We start from the raw sequence: 17,572 nt of genomic DNA, 5'->3' as shown, positions 1-17,572 counted from the left end.
TGGTGAAATTCGGCGAATCAGCCGAATCAAACTTTTAAGAAATTCGCTCATCTCCACTGCTCACTATTGCAATCATTGCTTGTTCATTGCCAGAGCATTTACACTGCTAACGACTGGCAGATTTCTGATTAGATGAGGGGATTCAGTGGGAACTAACAATAACCTTTTAGTCAGGCAGATCCACAAAAAATTATTAACTATTTATTGCTCATCGTTCAAGCACTGCAGGGTATTACATGTGACGATAATTGTTCAAATTCAAACAATTATACAAAATGTTAAACAATAATCATTCCATCCTATAGGCCCTTAATACCAGGGACAGATTGTGAACTTAAAATGGCCTGGAAAAAAATTAAAGTGGCCCTATTTTGTAGTCAGGTCCAAATTGACAGAAGGCAGGACCAACACAAGTAAAGGGGCCAGAAATAACATATTGTGGCACATTATACTATTCCAGCAGAGCCAAATACTGTAGTTCTTCACAAAATAATACCCCAGCAGAAAAAAAACGTCTCCAAAAACTGCCACTCTCTGGTGGCCAATGCCAGCTACCACGTTCTGTCCTCCTAATCCAGTTGACACAGGATGTCAATACAGTTGATTTCAGAAGGGGTGCATCAGATCATTACTTACGTGGCTGGCGGCTGTGAGGAGGGCTCAGACAGCCCCCTGGGCATAGGCCCACTAAGAAGTTTCCCTGTAAGGTCTATTACCAGTCTGTCCCTGCTTAAGACTCCAGTGAATCTCTGCAAACTCCAAAATGAAGGGATTTTGCAGTGCCCTGCTTGACACTTTCAAAAAGTGGGTGTAAAATAAGTGTGGTTAGCTATGTTAACTATGTTGTATGCCTAATTTAACAGCTTGGACTTTGGGGTGGCTTACTCCAATGGGGGGTGGCATAACAAACCTGGAGTAACATCGCTCGACAAATGTGTGATGTTTGATAAATTTTGCACAAAATAAGGCAAAGCAGACTCAAGCAAGACTGACTTCAAAAGTTCCCTACATGATAAATTCCCCTCATAGTATGTTAGACAGTTGTATTACATTATGCTTATATGGTAATAATGCATTATTTATATAATACCAATATAAATCCTTTTAGACTCTTGCATTTCATAGATTTGCCATTTCCCCCATATTTTGTAGTCTGCAGTCTTTATGTAGAAAACTTGAGGTACCTCCACACATACCCCCAAAAAAATTTACAACTGATTTTACCAGATGTTCTGCAGCAAATTTGCAGCAAAATACACAAGCAGATTTTGTTGTGAATTTTGCAGTGGATTCACCACACATTTCGCACGGTAAAATCTGAGATGTAAAGCTGCATAGAGAATTTACACGTTGAAGACTTAACATCCACATTGCATGTAAATTTCCTCGCTGATTAGTTTTTTGTAGCATGTGGATGAGATTTGTTAAAATGGAATTCATACTTCAATGAACTGATTATCTGCTAGAAAAAATGGACAAAAATATATGTTACATCTGAACAAAATTTTAGAACTTAACGTTTCTACAAAATGATAATAAAATATTATAAATGATCATGCATGGCACCTACAGTTTTTATCAGGGGAATTCTGGTCACAGGTACGGCACTGGGAATGTCTGACTGGCTGCCCATGAACATGTTCTACCAACTTGCAAAACATTTCAGGTCCATTTTCACCACATGTGGCATTGGCTGTTATTATGGCGTTAGAAGCAAGATTGAGAACAGCAGGAAACAATCCTGGAAAAAAAAAGAAAACAATTTGATTAAAGGTGCTTTTTCCATTGAGATTACTTACACAGAGAAGCTAGCACCAATTTTCTTCCAGCATTGCAACTTTACAAAAAAAACAGCTTTATCAAAACTTATGGAATTTCTTGATGCATAAGGTCAATAATGCAGATTTTTCTAACCAAAATGGTTTAAAAGAGAGAACTCTCAAAGTAGCAATTTAAGTGGCTGTTGGCTGTTCAGATTTACTTAGCAGTACAGCACTGCCCACTAAGGGTCACTTGAAATTAGTTCTTGTATTGACTATTCAGTTCAGTGTGGCTCATTTTGCTTTAGTTTTGTTGCACATTAACAAATCCTGAAATATCAGCCATTCATGTCATGGATGTAAAAAAAAAAAGGTGGAGCTGCAAAAATAATTGTATAATATATTGATGTACATTATTATTGTTTCCAATATATTATTGTATTTTCTTTGCCTTGAAGGGTATTTGTACCCCTTAAAGGGGTTTTCTGAGATTCTGATTCCTCAAAATAGGTTATCAATATCAGATCAGTGGGGGTTCGAAACCCAGGACCCCCACCAATCAAGCACCTTCCATTGGATAGCGGCTGTACCTCTAATTGCAGATCAGCCCCATTCCCTTAAATGGGACTAAACTGTGTGTAGGTGATGTGACTGATGAGAATGACGTCAATGGCCTAGGAAGAGGCCGCAGAGCTCTTTGAAGTGCCATGGCCTCTTTGATCTGATATTGATGATTTATCCTGAGGATAGGTCATCAATATCTGAATCTTGGACAACCACTTCAAACATTTATGGCATTTCCACATGATGTGTCATAAATGTCTGATACAAGAGTGGTCCATCTTTGAGAACTGCACCTATCTACAGGAAGGGGTTCCCAGCTGTCACATCCATTCACTTTAAGGGGAATCATGGAAACATCTAAAAATGCTTGCTTGGTTAACTCAATTCATTCTCCACCTGGATGCAGGTGCCTCACCGGGTAGATTAGAGGTTGAAGGAGAAGGACCTCCCCTTCTGGAAACAAGTGTGGGTCCAAGTGGTGTGATTTGTATCAGATACATGAGTCAGACTACATGGTGTCACTGTTCTGTGCTGTATTGGAGAAATATTCTACACTAGAGATTCCAAGAGGAATTTTTTTCCATACGATATGCATCATTGTAAAATGTATCCCGATATTCATTGCATAAATGTCTGCTTTCCAATGATTATTACTAAAAATGCAACATATAAATAACTAGTGATCAGTAAAGTTATGGAAAATTCTTTGTCACAAAGCGCATTTCTCCGCATATAGCTGGCACAATAATGGGGAACGACTACGGCGCCACCCCCCATCATTGAACCCCTCAGATGCCACGTTCATTGCTGATCGCAGTATCTGAGATTAACACTGAGGGCTTTGAGGGGTTAATCTGGTAAAAAAAATACTCCAAATCCATTTGATAGTGTAGAGTGTGGCCATCTTGGTTGAAGACAATGCGCAAAATCTTACGCGGTGATGTCATGACTTCATCAGGCCGGCCGTCACCGTGCGTAAGATTTCACATGGTATCTTTAATCAAGATGGCTGTGGCGGCCTTTTCACATGCAAATGGATTAGGTGAGTATGTATTTTTTTTTTGTTTTTACCACCATTTCAGGGAAAATTGATTCGTTACCACGAAGAGTGAGTAAATTCAGCTTCAAATCAAATGTTTCCTGAGATTCGGATCAAAGTCCACTTCGGATACTTTGATTCGCTCAACACTAACCATGACTATTCATCTAGCTAAAAATGTTCATAAAACTGATAGAGCCCATATCATAACAGGGAAATGGCAATTATGTAGAGTTCACTTTTGACACTGTCGAACAGAGTTTAGCCAGCGAATAACATTTCCTGTTTCACAGGCTGTCATGCTATGTATAAGTAGATTGAAATTGTTCTAGACAATTATGGTTGTGGCTTGCTGTGGCAATAAATGCTATTATCTACATACAGAGCTTTTGAAATGTCATAATGTTCTGCCAGTTGTATATTTATTCTTGAGGCTCTATGACACTTATGGCATTCTGCTAATGTTAAGGCACAGTATGACCATACAGAGTATAGATAGGGTAATGTGGATACAATATCACAAAAGATATAATGTGCACGGTTCATATGGTTCAAATAATTAAAGTGTAAATACAATGCTAAATTTATGTTTAATACACTCTAAGCAGTTATAAGATTTGTGTAGGAGAATTACAGTAAAGCTAAGTGGCATTCTATGAATACAAAATAATTAAGGGAAATAACATAAAATGTATATCGACTATAAAGAAAACAATGGTTTTTTACATGAACTGCCTCAAAGTAAAACTAATAATTCAATATAGAATGCTGCCTCTACTAATTACATAGGAAAGTAAAATTATATGTCCACACAAAAGTTTAATATGACATTACATTCATTGTACTTCAGAGGACACCTATGTTACTAAGAAAATATGTTGAAGGATTTCTCCACTTATTGTTCAATTAACCCAAATAGCGAAATGCAAACTACTTAGTCTCCCTTTGATATATTCAAACCCAAAATGCATAATTCTTCTTTTCCTCTTTTGTCATAATGACATATATAAAGGTGTGTGCACCTGGGTGCATCTGAGGTAGACAAGATATTATATCATTAGGCCTCATAAAATGGCCATATTTCAGCCTTACATTGTATGGAGAGTAAGAGGGTTCTATTTGAGGAGTGTCTGGAATCCCAATCTGACAGATGCAAAAAAAACACAGAGCATCTTGGACAGTATCTTCTATATAGTGTGGGATAATGCAAATGCAAGTGATTAGGGGCTCACCTTTGGTGGTTGTGCTAACATTAGGTACAACCTTAGTGTAGACAAATAACCAGAATCCCAACTGCTGAGTAACCCTCTGGATAAAGATTCATATAAACAGGAAGCGATAAGTAGGGACTTGACCACACCACTGGTACTGAACAGTCTTCAAATGAAGATCATCAAAGGTAGAAGCTTTGGGACTACACATTTTGGCAGTGAATCAGTGCCTTCAATTGTGGCCTGATGAAGGCACTGGTTAAATGTTAAAGACCTCTTAGTATCAGTGGCATGGTCGAGTCCCTATTTACCACTTTTTGTTCTTGTGAATCTGATGAATATGAATGTTCAGACATTTTCTTATTTAGAAACAATAATTCTAGGTAAGAGTACCCAATATGACATAAAATAACACACCTATATAGACAAGAGCATGGAAATAAAGACAAACAATATTGTGACATCACAATAAGACACTATATACCCAGATATACCCAGATATACCCAGATAGTAATACACAGTTTTCATTTTTAAATGGCTATAGGCAAGGGCAGCCAAAATCATCATCAAAAATAAAGCTCCACATTCTGTTTCTGTATAGAAATATTTTCCTCTCCACTTTCCTTTGCATTGGGCAGCCTATGGGAAGGCATGTATGACATGAATGGTGCTACAATATTCACATTCACTGGCACTCAGTTTGGTGAGTGCTGTAGGTAGGAGGGAGGTTATTTGTTTTACAAAAATTGCATTGAAAAGCCCTATTATTCTTCAATAATCACTCGGCAAAATAAAAAATATATATCCTAGAGCAGGGATGCTCAACCTGCGGCCCTCCAGCTGTTGCAAAACTACAACTCCCAGCATGCTCGGACAGCCTACAGCTATCGTCCTACAGCAGGGCACGCTGGGAGTTGTAGTTTTACAACAGCTGGAGGGCATCCCTGTCCAAGAGAATCCCTTAAAAAGAGAGAACATAATTCTTTAAAAAGATTTACTTAAGAAATGGGGCGATGAAACTTCATTATTTGAACCCCCGGGATTGTTAAAAAAAAATGTTGCCCTGTTTCATCATGTTACTGTAGTTTGACCTTAGCTAGAAAAGACCTTATGTTTAGATTAATAACTGTTCAAATTTGTTGTGACACCTTGTAACGGACCGTTCAGCACACAACTCCGTTCAGACGATATCCTCCTTTCCAATGCACAGGCAGCTACTGCAAGCACCAGTCTGCCGAACTACAAACTACATGAATCCTTCAACTCCGGAACAGGAAACACACGAACACTGGAAACAGCTGAACAGGAAAAGCATAAAATCGGCTTACACTCCTGGCAATCAGCATACAATCCAATTCCCCCAATAACGAGACGACACTTCGTTTTGAGGTCAAACAGAACTCTGTACTGGCCCATACAGCCTCTTTTATTCACAATCCACAAACATAGTACTGCCCACAGGGTTTTGAAATACAACCAATCAATCCGTACAATACATACAGACACTCCCACACAAAATCCTCCCCTCTGCCTGTGATATGATTACTGAACACAATGGCTAATATAATTACCACAGGCAGAGAAATACAGTTTTATAAAACATATCACAGGAACCCCAAAACATGCAATAACCCCATCTGGGTGAACCACATATCCAAAATTCACCCAGATCCGTTCAGTAGTTTGGAAGATACAGTTTAATGCAGATTCCGCAGAACATATACAGGCTATATAAAAAATAATGACTGTATAATGTGTCCCCTGTTGTATAGTTTAAAACTACTGCCCGATGTCTTTGTGCACCAAATACCGCCGAGATGGCACCGTGTAGAAAAGTCCAAACAGTGTCTGTGAGTTAAAATGGCCGGCATCCATTGTTCTCACCATGTGCCTCTGATACATGAAATGGTGGCCATCCAGTAACTCCACAGTATGTCCCCAGATGGTTCTTAAAGGGCCGTAATCCAGAGGCAGGAGGCGGGCAAACAGCCCCCTCCAAAACACTGTGGCGAAGTGGCTTTCGCCACACGCCTCTTTTGTGTTCTGAGCTTTTTGCCTTTACTGTTATTAGTGAGGTGAATATGACAACATAAAGTCATAACCAATCTTCTGTTGATGAACACAATCCACTTACATTATTAAGGTACTGTACCATTACACCAGCAGATGACCATACATCATACAGATCACAATAAAAGATCAAAGATGTAGCAACTAGTGTTGATCGAGCATGCTCGGCCGAACACCAGTTCGGCTCGAGCATCGCGATGCTCAGCACATCGCGATGTTAGCCGAATACCGCGTGTGCTCGAGCTCGATGCTCGAGTCTCCTCCCCGCACGATTGTTGGCTTCTATGCAGCCAATAAACGTGCAGGTAAGTACTGCCTTCACTGTAATGCCGTAGCCATGTTGGTAACTGGCATTACAGTGATTGGCTGGCCAGAACACGTCATTGGGTGCTATAAAGCACCCGATGACACGTGGTTCGGCCAGTCTTAGTCAGGGTGCTCTATCAACGCTACTATAGATAAATCTTATGTAGTCAGTTGGCCACTGCCTATCTGCTCCATCGTCCATCCTCTTGCAGGTCTGACCGGGGAGCCCTCTGCGCTCATGTACCACTGCCTTGGTTGCTGGGGGGGTGGTAGGAGCATTACCTGCTCTATCAGAAAAGCTGTCCTGCCCGGCCAGTGGTGTGGCATTAGTGCGGGTGTTTAGTGTGGCGGGGGCCATTGTTACCCCAAGGAGAACTCGCCTCTCCACCCAAAATGTGGAGAGACTGACCTTTGTCAAGATGAATCAGGTTTGGATCAGCCAGGATTTCCACCCCTTTAATTGTTCAGTTTATTGGAGAGGCTCTCCAATTTGTGTTGGGAAACAGTGTGTTCAGATTTGGGGTGCAGTGGTATAAACAAAAGCATGGTACAGCAATGGGGACCCCGGTAGCATATACTTTTGCTAATATTTTTTTTGCAAGATTTGAAGACAAATATATCTACTCATTGGGCAATCCATTTTTGCGCCACATACAACTGTTTCTGCGTTATATAGATCACATATTTATTATTTGGTCAGGCACAGAGTCCAAATTCAGTGAGTTTGTTGACTATCTTAATGTATACAATGAAATGAATATGAGATTTATTTATAAGTTCGGGCGCCTCAAGTTGGAGTTTCTTGATGTTCTGGTGACAGTGGAAGGTAATCAATTGGCCACCAAGGGGTACAGAAAACCCACTGCGATCATTTCATTACTGCATTATGATAGTTTTCACCCCCAAAATGTCAAAACAGCTGTAACATATGGTCAATATATGAGACTTAGGAGAATCAATGGCCAGGAGGAGGATTTCAAATCCCAGGCCATTGACCTGACAAAACGTCTGTTAAAGAGAGGTTACCCCTTGAGGAATCTTCATAAAGCAATGTTAGGAGCTTCACAATTCACTCAGGATGACTTGTTGCTTGGTAAAAAGAATCCTAAAAGGGATAAAGGAAATCGGACACCTCACAGATTTATGTTTTCATTTACATATAGCCCAATGGCGGATGCCATCCGTAGGACTATATATCACAATTGGGACATATTGAGTGGTGATGAATCCTTGAAATGCTTGACACAGAGCAAACCTATAGTTGTGTTTAGGCGTAGCCATATCTTGAAGAATAGGTTGGTTAGGAGCAGATATTCAGAAAAAAGGCCAGACACATGGTTGAAGGAATATGTACCTAGGGGCAACCGCAAATGTGGGAATTGCTCACTCTGTAGATACAATCCTCAGTATAGTATAGTATGTTTCGGAAGTTTGCAACATAGGATCACGCAGGATCACGTTCCGGAGGCGGCAGCCTTGCGCAGAGTGCGGCATCTCGCGAGACGCGAGATTTCCTGTGAACGCGCGCACACAGGCGCGCGCGTTCACAGGATCGGAAGGTAAGCGAGTGGATCTCCAGCCTGCCAGCGGCGATCGTTCGCTGGCAGGCTGGAGATGCAATTTTTTTAACCCCTAACAGGTATATTAGACGCTGTTTTGATAACAGCGTCTAAGATACCTTCTACCTGGTCCTCTGGTGGTCCCTTTTGTTTGGATCAACCACCAGAGGACACAGGTAGCTCAGTAATAAGTAGCACCAAGCACCACACTACACTACACCCCCCCTGTCACTTATTAACCCCTTATTAACCCCTGATCATCCCATATAGACTCCCTGATCACCCCCCTGTCATTGATCACCCCCCTGTAAGGCTGCATTCAGATGTCCGTATGTTTTTTACGGATCCACGGATACATGGATCGGATCCGCAAAACACATACAGACGTCTGAATGGAGCCTTATAGGGGGGTGATCAATGACAGGGGGGTTATCACCCCATATAGACTCCCTGATCATCCCCCTGTCATTGATCACCCCCCTGTCATTGATCACCCCCTTGTAAGGCTCCATTCAGACATCCGTATGATTTTTACGGATCCACTGATACATGGATCGGATCCGCAAAACACATACGGACGTCTGAATGGAGCCTAACAGGGGGGTGATCAATAACAGGAGGGTGATCACCCCATATAGACTCCCTGATCACCCACCTGTCATTGATCACCCCCCTGTCATTGATCACCCCCCTGTAAGGCTGCATTCAGATGTCCGTATGATTTTTACGGATCCACGGATACATGGATCGGATCCGCAAAACACATACGGACATCTGAATGGAGCCTTATAGGGGGGTGATCAATGACAGGGGGGTGATCACTCCATATAGACTCCCTGATCACTCCCCTGTCATTGATCACCCCCCTGTCATTGATCACCCCCCTGTAAGGCTCCATTCAGACATTTTTTTGGCCCAAGTTAGCGGAATTTTTTTTTTTTTTCTTACAAAGTCTCATATTCCTCTAACTTGTGTCAAAAAATAAAATCTCACATGAACTCCCCATACCCCTCACGGAATCCAAATGCGTAAAAATTTTTAGACATTTATATTCCAGACTTCTTCTCACGCTTTAGGGCCCCTAGAACGCCAGGGCAGTATAAATACCCCACATGTGACCCCATTTCGGAAAAAAGACACCCCAAGGTATTCGCTGAGGGGCATATTGAGTCCATGAAAGATTGAAATTTTTGTCCCAAGTTAGTGGAAAGGGAGACTTTGTGAGAAAAAAAAAAATCAATTTCCGCTAACTTGTGCCAAAAAAAAAAAAATTCTATGAACTCGCCATGCCCCTCATTGAATACCTTGGGGTGTCTTCTTTCCAAAATGGGTTCACATGTGGGGAATTTATACTGCCCTGGCATTTTAGGGGCCCTAAAGCGTGAGAAGAAGTCTGGGATCCAAATGTCTAAAAATGCCCTCATAAAAGGAATGTGGGCCCCTTTGCGCATCTAGGCTGCAAAAAAGTTTCACACATCTGGTATCGCCGTACTCAGGAGAAGTTGGGCAATGTGGTGTCATTTTACATATACCCATGCTGGGTGAGATAAATATATTGGTCAAATGCCAACTTTGTATAAAAAATGGGAAAAGTTGTCTTTTGCCGAGATATTTATCTCACCCAGCATGGGTATATGTAAAAAGACACCCCTAAACACATTGCCCAACTTCTCCTGAATACGGCGATACCACATGTGTGACACTTTTTTGCAGCCTAGGTGGGCAAAGGGGCCCACATTCCAAAGAGCACCTTTCGGATTTCACAGGTCATTTACCTACTTACCACACATTAGGGCCCCTAGAATGCCAGGGCAGTATAACTACCCCACAAGTGACCCCATTTTGGAAAGAAGACACCCCAAGGTATTCCATGAGGGGCATGGCGAGTTCCTAGAATTTTTTATTTTTTGTCACAAGTGGAAAATGATGATTATTTTTATTTTTTATTTTTTTTTCTTACAAAGTCTCATATTCCAATAACTTGTGACAAAAAATAAAAACTTCCATGAACTCACTATGCCCATCACGAAATACCTTGGGGTTTCTTCTTTCCAAAATGGGGTCACTTGTGGGGTAGTTATACTGCCCTGGCATTTTAGGGGCCGAATGCGTGAGAAGTGGTTTGAAATCAAAATCTGTAAAAAATGGCCGGTGAAATCTGAAAGGTGCTCTTTGGAATGTGGGCCCCTTTGCCCACCTAGGCTGCAAAAAAGTGTCACACATCTGGTATCCCCGTACTCAGGAGAAGTTGGGCAATGTGTTTTGGGGTGTCTTTTTACATATACCCATGCTGGGTGAGAGAAATATCTTGGCAAAAGACAACTTTTCCCATTTTTTTTATACAAAGTTGGCATTTGACCGAGATATTTATCTCACCCAGCATGGGTATATGTAAAAAGACCCCAAAACACGTTGCCCAACTTCTCCTGAATACGCCGATACCACATGTGTGACACTTTTTGCAGCCTAGGTGGACAAAGGGGCCCACATTCCAAAGAGCACCTTTCGGATTTCACAGGTCATTTTTTACAGATTTTGATTTCAAACTACTTACCACACATTTGGGCCCCTAGAATGCCAGGGCAGTATAACTACCCCACAAGTGACCCCATTTTGGAAAGAAGACACCCCAAGGTATTCGCTGATGGGCATAGTGAGTTCATGGAAGTTTTTATTTTTTGTCACAAGTTAGTGGAATATGAGACTTTGTAAGAAAAAAAAAGAAAAAAGAAAAATCATCATTTTCCACTAACTTGTGACAAAAAATAAAAAGTTCTATGAACTCATTATGCCCATCAGCGAATACCTTAGGGTGTCTACTTTCCGAAATGGGGTCATTTGTGGGGTGTTTGTACTGTCTGGCCATTGTAGAACCTCAGGAAACATGACAGGTGCTCAGAAAGTCAGAGCTGCTTCAAAAAGCGGAAATTCACATTTTTGTACCATAGTTTGTAAACGCTATAACTTTTACCCAAACCATTTTTTTTTTACCCAAACTTTTTTTTTTATCAAAGACATGTAGAACAATAAAGTTAGAGAAAAATTTATATATGGATGTCGTTTTTTTTTGCAAAATTTTACAACTGAAAGTGCAAAAAAATCGTTAAATTTCGATTAATAACAAAAAAAAGTAAAAATGTCAGCAGCAATGAAATACCACCAAATGAAAGCTCTATTAGTGAGAAGAAAAGGAGGTAAAATTCATTTGGGTGGTAAGTTGCATGACTGAGCAATAAACGGTGAAAGTAGGGTAGGTCAGAAGTGTAAAAAGTGGCCTGGTCATTAAGGGTGTTTAAGCTAGGGGGGCTAAAGTGGTTTAACATGTCAGAGAGACACATGGAAGTGACCCCAGAGTTTTAAAATTCTCAGGTCTGGAAACAGTCCTCTTTTTACCAACAGGGGGCGATAGACACACTCAATTATTACGTAAGGAAGCTAGTTGGATTATTAAAGCTAATGCTATGGGCCCATTAGGTCTGAATGACCATAATGACTTAAGTGTCTTTTTATAGGCATTGTTGTCTTGTTGCACCTTATTGTTAGGTTTATGTTTCTATGTATTTTATATATTACCGGTAGCGCTGTTTGTGTGCATGGCTGTCTTGGCAGTGCTGATGTATAAAAGTGATGTATTGACGTCACTACATTAGGAGGCCCAATGAAGCGTGATCTACGCAAAACGGCCGTCGCCTCATGGTACTTGTGTGGCGTCCTGCACCCCTATCATCTGCCTGTACGTTTCTGTGTCTATGTGGAACAATAAAGTAAGAATTGGACTTTTATTGGTGAGTGCCGTCTTTCATCTTCATACCTCATTTCCACCCGCTAATGCCTGATGCATCAGATTAGATCATCCATGCTGCCTCACCCAAACCTTGACAAAAGAGACCGAATTCTTCTGGCTACCTCAGTTCAGTTACTATTCTGATGCTGCCACCCGCCTGATGCCACATATCTGGTGCCAGTGCTCCTTCTTACACCCACCATCATCAGTGGGTACTGTTAGTGCAACCCAACACCCCACTCTGTCACCAGGTCACTCTGTGGTCTTCTGATGCTGCTGCCACTTCCACACTATGTCACCTTGCCACTCAGTGGTCTCCTGATGCTGCTGCCACCTCCACACTATGTAAACGTGCCACTCTGTGGTCCTCTGATGCTGCTGCCACTTCTACACTATGTCACTTTGGCACTCTGTGCTCTCCTGATGCTGCTGCTACCTCAACACTATTTCACCTTGCCACTCTGTGGCCTCCTCATGCTGCTGCTGCCACCTCCACACTCTGTCATTGTGCCACTCTGTGGTCTCCTAAGGCTGCTGCTACCTCAACACTTTGTCACCTTGCCACTCTGTGGTCTCCTGATACTGCTGCTACCTCCACACTATGTCACCTTGCCACTCTGTGGGCTCCTGATGCTGCTGCTACCTAAATATTATGTCACCTTGCCATTCTGTGGCCTCCTCATGCTGCTGCTGCCACCTCCACAATGTCCAATGGCATTGGGCCACTCTGTGGAATTCTCATGCTGTTCCCACCCTCCCCATTGGGCCACTATTTTGCCTTTTTGGCCAGGTTGAAATCATTATTTATTTGACCCTTCTTCTGATATGTCAGACGGAAGGAAAAATGATGTATGCCTGTATGGTCCCATCAGAATTGGCTTATGATTTGGTAGCCAAAAGCAAGAGTGGGTACAAAACATAGAAGACATGCAAATATTCCATTCACGTGTCATCTCTGTTTTGGATCCACTCCTGTTTTTTTTGGGCATTAGCAATACTGATGGATTACTGACCAAATGCTGACCGAGTGAAGGCGAATGCTCAACAGACAGGATCCATTTTTTGGGGGGTTATTGCTCTGATGGATCAGAGGCAGGGCAAAATAATCAGTGATGTCAACACAAACTTACTGCTGACACCCTCTCCACTCTCTCAGGGGGGCTCTACTTGTATAAGCGTTTAATAGACATCTATGTGGAATCAGCTGACGACAGTGTAAAAGAAGTGCGCTCTTTCATGCTTTAGTAGGATCTTGGGCCTCTGCACATTTCTTTATACCTGACGCTAACATCGACCTGTGTTTTGGCCCCGTAACTGCCCATAGAAGTGAAGTGTGCAGTGATTTTTTAAAAGTAATAATTTTCGATCAACATAATAGTATATTAGATTTAGCTCGATGGATTTACAGATTTGCCCTTTGCTATCTATCCTCTTGGCTTGAGATATCCCAAGAGGAGAAAAGCGAGATGACTAGCTTTAAAAAAAATGGTTTTGTTATTCACAATGCCCAACAGAGTAACATAAAACACAAAATACTATTTTGTGCACCTATGTTCCACTCTGTATGGATTTAGGCTTCTACTACTACCTAGAATTAACAGTAAAGTAGTCTAGGTCTACATGTTGTCATGGTCTGTCTGCCTAAGGAATGAATATATGAGAACCCTTGAAACTGTGATTGATTATTGAGTGAATGTGCATGAGGGAGCTAAAATGCTAGCTAAAGGGTCCTACTGGATCATATCATACCTAATATGAGAATGGACAAATATGTAAATATATATACGATTTATCAAAATTGGTGCAAAGGAAAGCTGGATTAGTTACGGTACCTTTCTGATTGGTTGCTATAGGAAACTAAGCCAGTTTTTCTTTGCACCATTGGTTTTAAATGCCCCCTAAAATACTATGTAAAATACAGGTCTCTATTATTAACTCACATCGATGAAGAAAATACTGTAGTCTGAACCCCAAAGGGAAAACTGTAGAGATGGCCTTCTATGCGTTTTTCCCTTCTCCAACTGAGTTTATCATGAACCTCCACTGACAGTATGAAACAAATGCTACTACAAATGGATACAATTGCTTTATATATGCATGACATTTTTTAGTCAAATGAAACATTCTTTGAAACCAGAAAACAAAAGATATTGTATATTGCACATTTTGTAACATTTGTATTGTTGGCAGAGTCTACCTAAGCAGTAAATAACACCAATATTTTACACATGCTTTCAGATGGTACTTTCTTTAACATTTAACAAATTCTACATCTTACTATAGGTGCTATACTGCTGCTCCAAGCTGATGTGGAATGTGGGTGTTTGCAACATTCACTCAAGTAATGAAGCAGTTTTTTCTATAATTGTATTCAAAGGACAATTATGATTTGGTCAAGTGAAATCCTTCAGTGAAATTATCTGAAGGAGGAAAATCTGTTAAAGTAGAGTAGAGTAGTTACAAAGAATTTGTCCCAGCTGCACACAGCAGTAACTACTTTCACATACAGGATTCATCCGATATGCGAGAACATCGACAGCTGACAGTAAGAACGATTGAAAATAAGTGTTTCCATCACAATATAAACAGGCTGTGCTAAAAGGCATAATGTGCAGAACATAATAAATGTGTATTATGTGCTGCTTCCCAAAATTATCTGGTAAAGAGTATGTTATTTTCTTCCACAATGAGTACTGTACCACATAATAGTATTTTATCACATGATTACACACTGAGCGATACAATGTCTCAGTACAGCATCACATGTTAAGTAGCTGACTGTAACTACGAACCTTTATATATCATTTTGGTAGGATTCATTTACACAATTAGCACAGAAAAGGTTACTATGTTACAAATAGGTCTGAATAAGTTGAAGGCTCTAAGAAAGAGCGTGGAAAATTAAATTTGAAACCAGGAAATAAATAAGGGAATGCAAATGGTAAGGAAAAACACGTCACCAGTACATACTTAGGCCTCTTTCACACGACCGTTTGGCTTTTTCAGTGTTTTGCGGTCCGTTTTTCACGGATCCGTTATTCCGTTTCCGTTGTGTTTCCGTTTCTGTTCCGTTTTTCCATATGGCATATACAGTAATTACATAGAAAAAATTGGGCTGGGCATAAAATTTTCAATAGATGATTCTGCAAAAAATTAATGGATTCGGAACACATATGGATGGATTTCCATATGTGTTCAGTTTTTTTTGCGGACCCATTGACTTGAATGGAGCCACGGAACGAGATTTGCGGGCAATAATAGGACATGTTCTATCTTTCAACGGAACGGAAAAATGGAAATACGGAAATGAATGGTTCCGTATACAGACCGTATACGGAACGCAAAAAACTGCTCGTAAACGGGGAAAAAAAAAAGATCGTGTGAAAGAGGCCTAAATAGGAAAACACTGGCTGAAATTAACATAGAAAAAGACTGCAACTTACAGGGGTAGAGGCACATGAAGAGAACTTGCAGCAGTTCATCAGCTTTACAAATTATTCAGGCCACAAGCAGAATGTGGTGTACAGTTTTGGGCATAGGTGTACAAAAAAGTAACAGTGGAGCTTGAATAGCTTTAGGGGCTAGTGACCAAAGTACTAAATGCAACGGGTGGACCGCTGTATGCAGATAGATTATTAACGGAAGTCTGTCACCAGTGACCGCCCTATCAAACTGTTTGCATAGACACATAGCTGTGATTCACCTGATTAAAACTCAGTTTTTCTTGAGTTATGATACTTTTTCTTAATATTCAAAGTCTTTCGTGAGGCAGAAGATCCTGATTGGTCACAGAATTTCTTTTGCCTCCCTTCTATGCACTTCCCTAGATTGTACAAATTATTATTCGCATCTGCCTCCCCTGGTGCTCCTACATACAGTCCTGATCAAAGTTTAAGACCACTTGAAAACTGGCAAAAAATCATATTTAGCATGGCTGAATCTTAACAAGGTTCCAAGTAGAGCTTTAACATACAACAAGAAGAAATGGGAGTAAGACCAAACATTTTTTGAGCATTCAATTTAATGAAAACAACGAATAAACTGAAACAGGCTGTTTTTCAGCTGATCAAAAGTTTAGCACCACACCTCCAAAAAAAATCTAAACCCCCCCCCCCCCAAAACAGAAATCCAACTTCCAAACATGAACTCAGTAATGAGTAGCTCCGCCATTATTGTTTATCACTTCAAAAATTTGTTTCGGGATGCTTGATGCAAGCGTTACCATGAGGTGAGTGGGAACATTTCTCCAAGTGGTGAAGATGGCCGCATGAAGGCCATCTACTGTCTGGAACTGTTGTCCATTTTTGTAAACTTCCCTTGCCATCCATCCCCAAAGGTTCTCAATTGGATTTAGATCAGGGGAACACGCAGGATGGGCCAAAAGAGTGATGTTATTCTCCTGGAAGAAGTTCCTTGTCCTGCGGGCATTGTGTACTGTAGCGTTGTCCTGTTGAAAAATCCAGTCGTTACCACACAGACGAGGGCCCTCCGTCATGAGGAATGCTCTCTGCAACATCTGGACATAGCCAGCGGCCGTTTAACGCACCTTCACTTCCTGAAGCACCATTGTTCCACTGAAGGAAAAAGCACCCCAGACCATTATGGCACCCCCTCCACTGTGGCGCATAGAAAACATCTCAGGTGGGATCTGCTTGTCATGCCAATAGCGTTGGAAACCATCAGGACCATCAAGGTTAAATTTTTTCTCATCAGAGAATAAAACTTTCTTCCACCTTTGAATGTCCCATGTTTGGTGCTCTCTTGCAAAGTCCAAATGAGCAGTTCTGTGGCATTCAAGGAGACGAGGTCTTTGAAGATGTTTTTTGTTTTTGAAGCCCTTCAGTCTCAGATGCCATCTGATGGTTATGGGGCTGCAGTCAGCACCAGTAAGGGCCTTAATTTGGGTCGAGGATCGTCCAGTGTCTTGACGGACAGCCAATTGGATCCTCCGGCTCAGTGCTGATGACATTTTTTTGGGTCTTCCACTTGAATTTTTTGTTCCATAACCCTCAGGATCATTTAAGAAATTCCAAATGACTGTCTAACTGCGTCCCACCTCAGCAGCGATGGCGCGCTGTGAGAGACCCTGCTTATGCAGTTCAACAACCCGACAACGTGTGACTACCTGACAAAAAATGACAATGAATCCACATCTTTGCACAGATTTGGCCTTTTAAAGGCATGTGGTCCTAAAATTTTGATCAGCTGAAAAACAGCCTGTTTCAGTTTAATCGTTATTTTCAATTAATTAAATGCTCAAAAAAGGTTTTGTCTCACT

At 41.1% G+C, this 17,572-nt stretch overlaps 1 protein-coding gene across 2 annotated transcripts in view; it reads right to left on the bottom strand.

Annotated features, from left to right (window-relative positions):
* Positions 1-17,572, bottom strand: part of LAMA2 (laminin subunit alpha 2) — a 1,085,231-nt gene that overhangs the window by 862,895 nt on the left and 204,764 nt on the right. For both annotated transcript variants that reach the window (XM_040429125.1, XM_040429126.1), the window contains exon 2: positions 1,571-1,741. In XM_040429125.1, coding sequence (XP_040285059.1) covers positions 1,571-1,741 — 171 coding nt within the window. The remainder of the gene's footprint in view (positions 1-1,570; positions 1,742-17,572) is intronic.

Source organism: Bufo bufo, chromosome 4 (genome assembly GCF_905171765.1).
Source record: "Bufo bufo chromosome 4, aBufBuf1.1, whole genome shotgun sequence".
Taxonomy (NCBI): Eukaryota; Metazoa; Chordata; class Amphibia; order Anura; family Bufonidae; genus Bufo; species Bufo bufo.
Note: the sequence above shows the minus strand (reverse complement) of the source record. Positions and strands in the feature narration are given on the sequence as shown.